General features: G+C 39.2%; 1 protein-coding gene across 1 annotated transcript; it reads right to left on the reverse strand.

Moving 5' to 3' along the window:
• Positions 1–771: 771 nt before the first annotated feature.
• On the reverse strand, positions 772–11,271 carry SAP30L (SAP30 like). The gene is made up of 4 exons (XM_063292152.1): positions 10,412–11,271; positions 6,964–7,086; positions 5,420–5,518; positions 772–5,036 (listed from the first exon to the last, which is right to left on the reverse strand). Exons 1-4 carry the CDS (start codon positions 10,595–10,597, stop codon positions 4,911–4,913), a joined length of 534 nt encoding a protein of 177 aa, XP_063148222.1. The 5' UTR covers positions 10,598–11,271; the 3' UTR covers positions 772–4,910.
• Positions 11,272–14,980: the final 3,709 nt, after the last annotated feature.

The following is a 14,980-nucleotide window of genomic DNA, read 5'->3' on the forward strand; positions in this document are numbered from 1 at the left end:
CAAAGTGGCAGTCACAACACTGCATTGGCATGCTATTAGTGTCAGCCACAAGACTACGCACTATTACTTCAGACAGTGGGAGTGGAGAGGATCAACCCAGTAAGACTGCCACATAATAAGCTGTATACACCTAGTCTGTCAGTGAGACAGATCCCCATTGCCTCCCTTTATATCATCAGACTACACGGTTCCTTTCTACCCACTAACAAAACAACGATGCAGCAATTTAAGAGTTCATTCAAATATCAAAGCTATGCTAAGTACTGAAGTGCAGTTTGAAATAAGCAGGATTTGGAATTTGTTTTGCTTAATCTATCACATGGATGACGCAGGTGTGATTAACTGAAGTTCATATCAATCATAAGAGCATTTATCATTTGTGTAAATGATTTTTACTCAGCTTTGCCTTGTACAGTTATTAAATATCAATAGAACGTAATACAACTGATTGCTGAACCAATCATTTATTAGAAATTCAGGCATTTATAATTTTTCTTAACAGTAAAAGATCTAACTATTATACACAGTGGAAGGAAGGATGCAAGCTATACATCTCAGAGAAAAGAACTCTACAGCCGCACTGTAACTTACCAGGTTGCTTTAGGAGTACACTGTTATAGTTTACAATTAAAATAAAGGTTCACCCAAAACATTTGCCATAAGGATCAGGACAAGCCATGAAGATCCACAAGAATGAATAAAGAGGAAAGGAAGTTGCTTTTTTACGATCAGCTTGTTATAAGTCAAAGAGGACTAAAACACATTCGTCAATGTGTGTTTATATTTTTTAATATGCAGGAGGACAAGACAGAGAGGATGAAGGCAATGTAATAAATGGCAATCTCTACATATGCCTCTGCTTGAAAAATGTACAAAAAAAATCAACTGCAGAAAAAACTATTGCTAAACATTTCATAAATCTTACTTAATTGAAAATTGTGAGTTTAAGGCATAAGCCCCTGTCCCTTAACAACTTTTTAAAAATTTAACACCTCATTAAGTAATTAATAAATGAAAATGGATAAACTATATAAAAGCAAGAATTACCCTGCATCATTACACATTTAAAGGAAAAAAAATCACGCATGTAGATAGCTAACAGAGCAATGTAGGTAACACAAATGAAGGAACATTGATATATTATGTTTTCATAGCAGGGCCCTTTAAATAACTCAGATAGCGCTGAAATGCTTCTTCTTGAGAAGCTATCTACCTCTCATATTAATGCACAGGGTGAAGTGATAGTAGTGTGCTGTGCACAACACTTTCCCTTAGAACAACATCTTTATCAAAATGCTTTCTTTAATAATATCAAGAGTCTCCATTTTATTTACATTAGGATTTATCAACACAAGATAAAGTGCAAAGTTCCCAGTCTCTCCCTCCCTGCCCTCAATATCTGTATTTGGCTAATCTATATATTATAAAGTTTGAACACTGCTTAGTAAGTCATTTCTCAAACAAGTCACCAGCTGCTTTATTACTTGAATACATCTTGATCTTTTTATTCTCTTATCAAAGTATGAAAAATACTCTTGCCCTGGACTACTTTGGCTTTAAGGTGTTTTCCTGACCCTCACAGGAAATTTTTATTGGCAAATCTGTCAGGTGGCAGATTTACAGCGTTCTGTAAGAACACTGAGACCTCTTCTTTTCCACCATAATGTATGGCATTAGTTGCAAGAGAAAATATGAAATTTAATGCAGGAATCTGATATGTAACATTTACATTACAGAATCACACTTGGAAGCTAAACCACCAGACTGAGATATCCTCCAAAACACTCCAACTGCCAACTTGCACCAGGAATTCATAAAAATGTTGTTCCAGTACTAATTATCATTGCACTTCCCCTTCCCTTTGCTCTTTCCTTCATTCAAGGGATGAACAAAATTTCTTGTGCTATTTCTACTATCATTACAACTACAACTAATGCACAGAGGACAACCATCTTTGATGAAGTTAACCTCGTTCTAGAAGATGTGCCATATTAAAGTCTTCGGCTCTGATGCAAAGCCCATTAAACAATTATAGTTCTTCTGCTAGCTTTCAGTGGGTTTGAAGGCCTTTGGTTTTGAGTGAGTTTTATTCAGTGCTGCTGTAGTCTGCAATATGATCTACTACCACTAGACTTAATGTGGGAAGTCACTCCCAGGCCAAGGTTTATTATTTAATAGCTTAAATCCCTTAAAACAAGAGTCAATAAAATACAACCCACCAGCTCCTATGAATGAACATGTCAATCTCTCTTTTCACATATACTATTAATGTTAGGTACTGTTTTAGGATTCAAATCCTCTGAAGCTCAAAATGCTGATCAAGGTTTTATTAAAACCACAAGGAATTTGAAAGTTTCCTTAAATGGCATGCAGCATAACTTGCCATTATTTTGGACTGCATTATGGTGTTTTTGGTGATACAATGCTAGATGTTCAAGAACCACAGGCTTCTCCCTGAATCTACACACACACACACACACACACAAACACTTATATGTTGCTGTTAAAATTAGCCTCTAGCACAAAATGTCATGAAAAATGGCCCTTTACTTATGCCAAGACATTGGTACAATACTTGGTCTAGCTGAGAGTAAGGCAAATACAGATATCTCTAAAAGACATGACTCAAGGATTCTAATGTTAGCTACTCTTCACATCTTATGAGATTCCTCAATTTTCTCATAAAATATTTTGTTTATATAAAGTATGACAGCAAACATTTTTACTTGATTTAGGAAAACACATCACTTAACTTGATCTCCAAAGCAACTCTTGAACAGACAGCGTGCTGTGAACAGATAGTCATTTTAATTTTCTGTAGAGCCATTTAGTTGCTGAAACTTTGTTATTTGCATTATAAGCCCTAACAGTATAAAACTAAAAGGTTTACATTTTTGATCTAGAAGGGAGTTATAGGGTGCCAGTCTTTATAGGGAAATTATGTCATGGTCACTGCATTTCTAATGTGAATATTCTGAAGTTAAAGTATTCAAATACAATTTCATTAAGTGTTCAGTTATAAAGATTATTTAGCATATTTGATTTCTAGTTTAGCTTAACTTTTCAGTGAAGGAAGCAGTGGGGTTACTTAGTGAACTTCAAATGCAAAGAAGCAATCTGAAGTATTTAAGTTGGTTTCACTTATATATCCATATGTGTTTTTAAACTTAAAGTATTCATTAAATATACATATCCTATGATGAAACTGCCTGAAAATATCTACTTTTAAAGTAGCATTCAGTTAATTGGAATAACATGAATTGGTGATCCATGTTTATTGCATACATATATTTGCAACAAAAATACTAAATGGCTATATAAATGAACTTTGCATTTGCTGAGACACGCATTTTAGTTTTCGCATTGTTATTTCAGAGCAACAAAATATAATGCTGAATTAAACAAAATCAGTCTCCATGTTAATTACCAAAGTATCACTAAATATTGGAGAAAAACCTACCAAATTTCTGCCTCTTGGCATCTTACAGCACACATTTTACCTTTTATTTGGATAAAAAGAGAAATTGATTTTAACATTGTTTAGGACTGCAGGAAAGAACTACAGGGTCCTTAATTCAAGTTTAATACTAAATATAATATAAAACTTCAGATGTAGTATAGAAATTCTATCCTTTGAGTAATGCCTTACTTTAGACTACAGGTGAATAACATGGGACTTATCTAGAAAGCTCACTATCTATATAAGGTATTCCACAGGACATTTTAAAATGTATTTATGCTTTCAGGAACTGCAAAATATGAGAATAAGAGAACAAAAAGATGTTAAACACCTAGCAAATTTGGTCTTACAGGAAGCACAATTTAGACCATAATGCTACCTTCCCCAGATAAGTAAATGAGGAGCAAGCTGTATGTGTGTGCACTGGATATCAGGCTGTGGGCTGTGGGCATAGACAATGGGAACTTTGTACTGTTACTCTGCATTTTCAAACATGATATCTAGAGCAAATAAATGGCATGGCATGGCATTTGTTCTCACTGCCAAAAATAAGGATAAACTGAAGCCACTGCCAACTCTAACTTTCATTTATGTATTCTGACACCACAGCCCCATTCTATGTTGCGTGCATTCAAGTTGCAAAGGATCAAACAGATCATTAATGCAAAGTGTTGGCTTTATAGTCTCCTTGGGACCAGACTGAGATTCCAACTACATAACTAGAGCTCACAGCAACTTAAAATTATTTTTAGCATCAAAATGTATATATCCAACCTTAAAAGATCAGCAAATAGCATGAATCTATGGTAACAGCTCTCTGTTCAACAGCTTGTTTGAAAAACAGAAATATTTAACAAATTAGAATTTGTGAATTCGTAAAAGAGATTCTAATAAAAATTAATAAATGAGCAACGCTGGCCAATTTCAATGTTCTACTGTCAAGACCAATACACGTATGCAAAAAAGCTAGGATTAGAGATCTTTAGCACCCATGAAAATCTGAGATATTTAGTCTCAAAACAAGTAATTCTATGTGGCGTACAAGTGGTGAGCGCAGACTACAGTTTTAAATCAGAATTCAGAAGCTTTGCCTGCTCTGTGCCTTTAAGTACTATGTGAGTAATAGTATGACCCTATTCAAGAATGCCAAACTCATACATGGTTTGTTACAATCAGTGACTGATGTCAATTTCTTAGCCATTGCTTTTGGCGTCTTGAGTTTCTTGTAATCTTTCCTTTGGGTTAAAGACTATGTTTTGAAACTGCAGAGGTTTTCACACACATTTTGAAATTAAGAATTATAATATTGGGATGAAAATTTGCTTTGTTTTCTGGTGTACATTTTAATTTACACAAAAAAAATCTTAATTTTTTTAAAAAATATTTTTAATGCACCTGATGCTTTTTAAAAAAATATTACGCTTCGTTGAGTCCATAGTCTGCCTAACCTTCATTCCAGTTTACTGCTTTCCGCTTTCTGATCCAATCTGCTCTTGTTGCTTTTTACCATGTAGATAAAGTAAGCAAGAGTTTCTTTTTCATTCACTGGGATGTTCCTGAAGTGACGACTGACAGTCTGAAAGAACAAATAAAAATAAAAAATAAAAATATTTCCCTAGTGGATGGAAAACATTTATGGAAATGGAGAGCCAGTTTGGTCTAGCAGTTAAGGTGCTGGGCTAGAAACCAGGAGTCTGTGAGTTCTAGTCCCGCCTTAGGCATGAAAGCCAGCTGGGTGACCCTGGGCCAGTCACTTTCTCTCAGCCCAACTTGGTGCAATGTAGACTAGCCTCCTTGTCGTGACGTGGGCAACGTGCCTTGTCATGGCTAAATAGTCTACACATCTGGCTGCTGGACCCCACAAGGATTTCCCAGCAAGAAAAAGCAGCATGAACACCAAACTGCTATGCCATACGATTAAAAAACTTATGGAAATCACTGAAGTCTTCACTGACTTACTTCTGCCAACTGAGCTTTATTGAGGCCAGGTCTCGTTTGTAATTTGTAATGTCTTTTGTAACGGCGCAACGTGTTTACTTGAAGCTGAAACAAGTCAACCTAAAAAAATGGCACAATGAAAACATATATTTAGTTTAAAGCACAACTAAAAAAAAATTAAAGCTGTACAATGCTTTGGATTTAACAACAAAAAGATTCTTCATAATGTACATGAACTTGGATATGTTAGTCTTTTCTGGGGGTTACGTGGCAGGACAGCGATGTGGCCCCAGGAAAAAAATGCAGGTGCTTTAAGAAGTTGCAGGTGGAACATGAGTCCTGTCATGTGCCTCAAAACACTTTGACTTCAAAAGCAGTGCATCCCTAAAAATCTTATTTCATCTCCAATCAAGCAATTTATATTAAGATATGTAAAAAATGTAACTAGGATATAAATGGGGGGGAATAGTAATAATCCCAAGAGTGCCTTGCAATCAACAGAATAATCCCTTAGTTTTGCATGGACCCACTGGCTAATCCCTTATATACAAGTCCAATTATGAGAAAGTACTATCTTAGCCATTTATTTTGTGATACAGTAAAATGCAGTTCCTGAATATGCATCATGGGAAATCTGAGACAAGTCTACTATGCAGAAAAGCAAGAGTATGCCTCCTCGAAATTCTTAAGCATTGGCTTGTACTAGGAAATATGCAGGTGACTATGTATATGTTATGTTTTTAGCATCCTTTAAGTATTTTTGTTAAGCCTTTCTTCAGAATTTTGAATGCTACAAACTTACAGAACGAAGACAGATGTTTGTACAATATGTGAATACCTCAAAAGGTTGTAGTACTGAAAATAACTTGGAAAAGGACAACCAGATTAGGTGATTCATAACATAAAAAAGCAAAGGAAGAGGACTTGTATAGCATGGCACATGTATATAGTGAAAGATATATGCCGAGTAGTAAGAGATTCAGGACAGATAAAAGTAAGCACTTATTCAAACTCTGCATGTTTATTCAAGATATAGTAATCACCATTAACTTGATAACATAGGGTTCCTTTATAAAGCAAGACAGAAATTGGCAGGAAGCTGCTGTGGCTGTTCTTGAGCTGATGATAACCAGTGGAAAGTTACAGCACTTCAGAAACAGTAACAAGCCAGTTTTGATCCACTGCATCCAAAGTTGCTCCATTCTCCAGATGTCTTAATTCAGGCCTGCAAGCCACCAAATAGCTAACCTTTTTTCTTTCTGGCCCAAGGTATGAGTAATGGAAGCAATAGGAAATTGTGATAAAAAATCTGGTGAGTCCTGCTGTCTTTGATCATGACTTGCATTATTTACAAGGTTTGTGATTTGGAAAAAAAAGATGTACTGTTCCATTCCCTCCAATGTGATTCATAAGTCTAAAATCGTATGAAATCAGGACATTCTGAGCGCTAATGATTACAGTACAGTCTTAATAACTATACGTACTGTGCCGCTTTTAGGATGCATGATTAACAAAAGTATAAATAGAATTTGAATAGTAAACCTCAATTTGATTATGTAATTCACCTCTGGAACATCTATCTCATGCTCTGGAGAGTCTCCCCCATCATCACTGGTTTTCCTTTTCCTTTTGTTTCGAACACTTTGAATGAAGTTCTTGTGGAAATCACATATATATAAGTGTCTTACCTAAAATTAAACAACAAAAATATTAAATGGCACAATGATTACAACAGCAAAGTGAATAAAACAAGAGAAAATCTGTCAACTTTTACTTCTACAAACTTAAGTTTTTTGAAAAAAAGTTTTCATCTGCTCATTTAAGAGCTCTTGCACATCAAAAAGGTGTGATAGAGGACCACAAACCTGCTTAAAAATCATAAGGGCTGCTTCCTTTTTTGAGTTTGTGATTCATTGTGTGGAAGATGACTTCATTTCACTAGAACACCAGCCCAAATTAAGTCTTCCAGCAACCCTCTTTTTGCTTACTTGCTTTGTTTGTTTGAAAGTAAAGAGGTTATTTTAAAAATGGACTTACTGGAGTAATAAGCAAATATGTTTAAAACTAAAGCTGTGGCCTAGAATGTGAAATTGCACATGGAGAAGCTGAATTTAGTTTTTAATGTCAAATTAAAGTCCTTCCTCTTATAGCTAAGTGTGGCTCATGGGTTTCTGTAGGTCTGTGTGCACAAATAACACGTGTACATCATAGTATCAAAATGCAAACTCTGCCCTTTTTGAACTTGCGCAATGATACCCACACAAGTAAGAAAGAGGAAGACAGAACATTGTGACATCGTGAAATACATTTTGTCATCTTTGTAGAATTTCAGCTTGCTGTGGACTACTAATAATCATGAAAATCCTGAAAACCAACTTTCAAATGAAAAAACCAAGTGTGTTAGAATTTAATAGAGTTAACACGGCATGAAATAAAACTAGTGAGGAACTATTATGAAACAAAATAAATTTAGGGTGGCAGAAAAAGTTGAGGGTGACAGAATTGCTATACAGTACTGAATTGTGACAAATTCCATTTATCATTAGTCCTAAGCTTGGACATTGCCTATAAGTTGTCAAGAGCTGTTTGATTATGGTGGGGTAGAAGTTAATAAATAAGCCAACCAACACTCCCCAGGTATCACTGTCCATTAATAAAGGGAAATCTTGCTCCTGATTTATACTAAGTATCTCTTTTTCTCTTACACATGTATATATACTTATGAATTTGGTAGAATATTGCAGAATTATAAAATGGTAGTCTATTTATTTATTTACTATTAAATTTATACACTGCCCATCTCACTATAGAAGTGACTCTGGGTGGCTTACAATTAAGAATTATAAAACCATTATAGAAAGTACAAAAAATAAAAAGAGGGAAACTAAAAGACAGAGAGCACATCTTAAGCCACCAACCCCCTGCGGGCTGCCTTATCACTCTTGGAACCCCAAGCTTGTTGGCAGAGCCAGGTCTTGACGCTCTTCCTGAAGGCCAGAAGAGTGGGGGCTAACCTCACCAAGCTAGTTGTTGTATGCATGAAAGAACTTTTAGCCACAAAACTTATTTCCAGAGTTTCATAGTTAGTATACTAATGAAATGTATCTGATGGAGTGAGTACTAGCCTAATAAAACAACTTATTTGGTAGACAATTAACTATGACCATTTTGGATGCATTTCTCTTCAGAAAACTAACTCACAATTTATTTTTTGTACTATTAGTTTCACAAATTGGTTTTTTTTTGCAGTAATTGTGCTGATTACCTACAGAAACGATGTTGAAGGAAATAAAATCATCAAAGCTTATTCTTCTCATTATATTTTATTCTTGATAAAGTTATTAAGACTTATAGAATAACCTAATGGGTAATAGAACCAGTTTTACCAGACATCCACCTGTACTGTATGGATTCTTTATGTGGTGTGAAGGTGAAATTGCCTGGAAGTGAATATAATCTCAATGCAAATTGTAATTTAGAATGTTCAAATGAAGCACATTCAAACAGACCCAGCAAAAATTTTCCTTCCAATTCTCCTTTAATTTCTCAATGAAAACAGGTTTAATCTGGATTATGCTTTATAGAAAAATACTAATATATAATCTGGATGAATGCAAACAATCCTTACTACATGTATTATCTCAGTTAAAAATGTGTTACAGATGGCACTTAACAGTAAGAGTAATTGGTTGGCAGCACTTTAATTTGCCTGATGCCAGCCAAGTAACATGCTTGCAGTTTTTCAACTTGACTGTAGTTCACTGCCGGATGTTTGACAGCTTTTAAGCTAATTATTTCAAGAGTACTAGCAGTATGGTATAGTATTTAAGGTGTCAAAAGGGACTCAGATTTTAGTCCACCCTTAGCCACAGAAGCACACCTAGTGACTTTGGGCCAGTCATCATCTTTCAGTCCAATCTATCTCACAGGATTTTTGTGGGGAAAAATAGGATTACTCTGTACATTACCCTGAACTTCTCAATGAAAAGTAGCATATATATCTAATAAATAAATAAAACAACATTCTGGACTCTTTAGGAGGACATTTTGTTGGTTAACTTACAAATACATATATGAACTCCTTTATTAATGTTAGCGCCTGTAGTATCAGTTAGCAGACATCACTATATGGCTGTTGATTCAAATGCAAAAGTTTTTTTCTCTTCTTAAATTACAAGACATAAATAAAAGGTCACTAAAACATTTCTAGTATATTTTTATATATAATGATATTGACATTCTCTCAAAAAATCAGAACTGATTACAGTTTTTCTTTATTTCAGCTACTTACTACAATCTTGCCTTTCTCAAGATTTTCCAGATATATCATACCTTATGAACTTTGTGCTATGAAAAGTAAAGACTCCCTTAAGTGGAGTTCAACACAGCTGCAATCCATGTAGTTTTCTTCCAACAATATGAAGCTTGTGTTCCCTTCTCTTCACTGTCTCTTTTTACTATCATACAGCCCTAAAATTTCCTGGTAGTCTCCCATCCAAATATTTATCAGCCTTAGTCCTGCTTAGCTTTGTCAAAACTAGCTAGATGCTGCCACCTGCTGAGGCTTTGTGCTATTTTTGTCATTTCAGTTCTGAATGAAAAGAGATTAACTTTGTTACCATTGCTATTAGCTCTGCATGTAAGATAATATTTCGCTCTGTGAAAAATAACACAGTTCCCTAAAAAGTTAATAGGATTTTAAGGGCCTAGCGTGCTGTTTCAGGCACACCTCTATTTACACTGGTTTCTTTACTAGGAACATAAACCAACATACTTTCATTTTAATTTAGCATCATTCAGATTGTTCCTATCCATTTTTCTCAGGATAGCAGAATACTGCTATGCTAGTGCTGGAATTCACAGCAGCCCTTAGAATTCAACAAAAAGTGCCTTTAAAATGTTAGGACCCTGTAGTACAGCAGCACTACTGTAATAACACAAGATAGGCACGGTGCACAATTGCAGATGCAAAGAGAAGCATGCAACGCTACCGCCTCAGCGGTTGCCACTTACACTTTTGTCAATATCCAGTTTCAGTTTTTTCTGAGAGATGCTCTTCTGGATCCTCTTGCTGAAGGAGGCATTGCCAGCCGGGCGGACACAACGATCCCCGTCGTCGATGAGGCAACAACTTTGTCCGTAAAAAGGGGTGGTGGGAGGACCATCCCGGCTGTCTTCCTCGGTGCTGAAACCATTCATCGCAGCCTCCCTCCAGACTCGGGCGACGAAAGAAGCAGCGCCGGGACCAACTTCGCCAGCCTTTGCGCTCGCAAACCTCCGCCTTTTCCTCCTTCCCTCTCCGCCCGGCCTATCCCACCCTGGGCTCCGCGGGCTTTAAGGAAACATCTGGAGGGGGCCGCCAAACCGGCTGCCAAAGCGACGCTCGCTCGCCCGTCGCGTCCACCGGGCGGCTTTCCCAGGGGCCCCTAGGAGCCCCTCACGCCGCCATCCCGCCTAGGGGCCCCAGAAGCGGTCCTTCGGGCGGCGCCTTCCCTCACCTCCCCAAGGAATCGCTTTCCCGCTTCAGCCCGCGGACGCGCTCCGTCCTCCCAGCCCGCCCCGACCCAGCGGGGACCCCAGCCTCGCAGGCACGCTCCGCCTAGCAGAGGCGGCGAGAGCAGGAAGGCGCCCCCTTCTCTCCTCCTCACGGCTTCCGACCCCCTGGCAGCCGGCCGAGGACCGAGTCCCTTCGGCTGCCCAGGTCACAGCCCCCGGAGCCGGCAGCCCGGTACGTGTCGCTGTGCCCGGCTGCCGGCCCCTTCCACGGAGCTCGTCAGGCGGACACGACCTCTCGCGCCGCCGCCGGAGAGGCCAGCAGGCCACGGAGCCCAACGCCCGCACCCGCTCGCCCTCCTCACTCGCCTCTTTCCCACTCCCTCAAACACAAAACCTGCCCGCTCCGCCTCTTCGCCTCCAAGCGGAAGTCCCGTCCCCGGGCAACCAGTGGTTACTGGAGTTCGGGAGGCGGGGCCTGGGCTCCCGCTCAGACAGCCCATTGGCCGAGGCAGCTGCTCGTGCCGATAGGCTACTTCCTGCGCGAAGGGAGGCAGTCAGAGAGCGTTTGAAGTGGGTGCTTGGAACTGGCGCAGAGACTGGAGAGGGAGTTTGGAGGAGGCTGATGGAGGGGACTCTTTATCTACCCTCGTGAAGCCAAACGTTCGGAGCCCACTTCTGCAAAAGTGCACAACAGGCCGTTAAACAATGGTGTGTGCAGGTTGGGCTGTGCGAGTTCTAAAACAAACGGGTCTCGTGCCCCTCAAAGGCGGACCTGCCTTGCGGCGCTCGGGCGACGCTGCTGGAGTGGACTTTCGACCAGGAATGCTTCTGGTCCAGCTCGCCTCGCCTGTGTGTCTTGCTGCTGCAAACCAATACAGCGGCCCCTCCGGATGATCAGAGCGCAGCGCTGGGGAGGAGGATGGAAACCAGACTCGCGAAGGGGCAGCCGTGAGATCCTGGGGGGCGGGGTGGGGGAGCTGGGGAGAGAAAAGGAATCGGGAAACCAGCAGGATAGGAGGAAGGTGCGCGGCGGCACGGACGCTCCAGACAACCAGGGTGAAATGAAGGCCGGGAGGGTCCTGTACCTCATAGAGACTCCAGAGCAGAAGCCAGCGGATGTCCAGGTCGCAGCTTGTATTGATCTTTGAGGCTAAAATGATACGAGTTATTGTGACAAACAAACTAGGAAGCAGTGGATCTCCGGAAGTTTTACCTTATTATTTATCAAGCCTCAGTACTTTTAGAGGTATAGGCATGTGGGCCCCCATTGCACAAGCTGGGTTAGTCTATTGTAGATGTGTCTAGAGCTCATGACTGCGGAGGCATATTATGCTGATCCTAGGTTGAATAACTAATTATTGGAATTTAGTCCACAACAGAATCCAGCGGAGCTTGGGCAATTCTGGTGAATATGTTTCTCTCAGTAGTGCATCTGGTCTGGCTGCCACGTGCTGAGCTATATACAATTGCCCAGCTGGCTCCAAGGCCACTCTCCACAGAACACAATATCTGTAAGTGAGCAATTAGTAGAACATCAGAGTACTGAAATAAAAGTACCCCCCCAAGGTATGCAAATGAACAAATATGCACTTTGCTTTAGCTTCTGAGTAGCCAGGAGAAGCTTGGAGCAAAAAGCAACTTAATCTTGTTTTACATTCTTAGAATGATTTCAGCTGAGACTTTACAGAATTCTACAGATCTAGACATTTTTTTTTCCTTTTTGTGACCTTCTGATATATTCAATTTTTCTTTCTGCTGCAAAAGGTCTGTTAAGGAAGAAAAATAAGCAGCAGAGTTTCCTTTAAGCAATGCTAGCAGCTGTTCATCTGGAAAAGCTCTCCATGTATTACCCATAATCCTGGCACATACGTGCCTTGGCTACATCTTTTTTCTGGCACTCCACATGTTGTTGCCTTCATCTTTCAGCACATGTATGAGGTAGCCTTAAGTCACCCTTAGCTGTTGCAGCTGTGTTTCTCCTCTTAAGCTAATAGCAGTCCAGATGCTTTCAGAATGTGTAAAATCTGATGGAACAGCCTGGCATTCCTTAGTCACTTCAAGCTGGTGTGAGCATTCCCTCTCCTGTTGGGTCCCTCAGCATTCTATTCGTTTCCTTCCAGCAGAGAAAGCTGCATACAGCTGTTCAAAAGCCTACAGCTTTCCCAGATATCCAATAGATTTGGAGTTTTTGAAAAGGTTTAAGAGGTGTGCTTCCTACTTTGTCAAATACCACAAAGCAAGACAGCTGGATCATCCATGACAAAACTCTACACCTTTCCTGGCCCCATATATCCCACCCCCCCATCCTGATCCTGTAACACTGGACCAGGGGGGACACAGTATATATTATTTGGACTTGCAGTACTGTGATAGAGATGGGTGATTTTGTCTTGCAAAACAGTCATACAGATACTAGTCCTTTCCAACCAGGGATGTGCAGTGCTTGTGCACATGATGTGCATGTGCAGGGATGTGAAGCACCAAAAAGGTGCTTCAGGGTATGTATGCTCATGTCTGCCTTAAAGCACCTTGTCATGTCAGTGTGATCTTAAGCATGTATTTTCCAGGGACTGTGTGGCTAACAAGCAATCCCCCCATCCCCAACGTGACACTGCTTCTTTTACAGCATGTGCGCCCATGCCTAGTTCAAAGCATCTTTTCAGCTTTGGATTCAAATTGCACATCCTTGTTCCAGTATTTCATGATAGGAATAGATGTTAGGAGCCCCTAAACTACACAAGATAACTGCTGGATTACTACCCGAGGATGCATTTATTACCATAATAGGCTTGGAAATGCTGTATTACAGTTTATGATGTGAAACATAAAACCACAAGCCAACATAATTATTTTTCATGCATCCATAAGGAGTATGTCTAAATCGACCACTTTAAGAACGAAAGATGTGACATTTGAAGCAAAACAGTCTGAATAGCTCATTTAAACAAATATTGCCATGTTAACAGTATCCAGACATAACTACTTTCACAAGGGTCTTCACCAAAAGCAAGGCTGTCCTGTTGTGTGAAAAAATGCATTAGATTAATAATTTAGATAATCATACTAAAAAAATAAAACTCTTATTAAGGGGGGTGTTCCTTGGCAACTGAACAATTTCTTCTTACCCATCTTTGTTTTAATATTGTTTTCATTAAGGATGATATGTAAGGGCCTAATTCTGTTTAAGATAAATGGTCCTTTAATAATACAAAGAAAAGCTCAAAGGGCCCAAGCACAGCAAATTTACACTATAGCAAAAAGTGATCTCAATAGGAGAGAATATCTGTAGCTCAGGGTTGAACTGGGGAGATCTTGGTGCTCTCTGGCTTGGTTGTTTGCTTGCAGACATTTCGTTGCCCGACTAGGCAGCGTCTTCAGTGCTGCAAGGAACGTCTGCAAGCAAACAACCAAGCTCAGAAAGCACCAAGGATTCCACAAAAAGTGATCTTTCTTGATACAAAATCTTAAAATAAACTTATACCAGTACTAGATATTAAATATAACTTTTCTTTATACTGTTCTTGCACTTTTTAAAAGCTTGGTCTTTTGAGAGAAAAATAATGCTTTTTTTAAAAAAATTGTTGCCTCTAACATAGCCTTTCAAAAAATAAAGCAGCAAAAAAAAGAAAAAGAGCATTGACTCTCTGGTTAATATCACATCCCATTTATCTTTCTCCATATAGAGAGAGGGAAGTGAATACATGTAAGGTATTTATTACAACTTCTAATTTCGAAGAAATATCCTGGATATCCAAAATATCCAGGTTTTCTCTGGACCACTGTTTGCAAAAAAAAGTACATCCTGCTTGCTTTCTTGATTACTAGGAAATGAGTCATGGGTTCTCTGCTGTACAGAGTGATGGGAAACTAGTTATCTTAAGTAGAATTGCTGGGATAAGAAAGTACCTCCCCCCGCAACTGCTTCATCTTCCTACCAGTGATCCACCTCAAAATTGCAGAAAGCCAGCAATTTTTTATTTTAGATCTTCTATCCCACCTTTATTATCTTTATAAATAACTCAAGGTGGCGAACATACCAAATACTCCTTCTTCCTCCTGTTTTCCCCACAATTACCCTGTGAGGTG

The sequence above is a fragment of the Candoia aspera genome, chromosome 2 (genome assembly GCF_035149785.1).
Source record: "Candoia aspera isolate rCanAsp1 chromosome 2, rCanAsp1.hap2, whole genome shotgun sequence".
Lineage (NCBI taxonomy): Eukaryota > Metazoa > Chordata > Lepidosauria > Squamata > Boidae > Candoia > Candoia aspera.

Coding starts and splice junctions, on each gene's coding strand:
- SAP30L (XM_063292152.1), bottom strand. CDS start 10,597: ATGAATGGTTTCAGCACCGAGGAAGACAGCCGGGATGGTCCTCCCACC. Junction 7,087..10,411: donor AACTGGATATTGACAAAAGT/GTAAGTGGCAAC, acceptor GTTTAATTTTAG/GTAAGACACTTATATATATG. Junction 5,037..5,419: donor ATAAAGCTCAGTTGGCAGAA/GTAAGTCAGTGA, acceptor TTGTTCTTTCAG/ACTGTCAGTCGTCACTTCAG.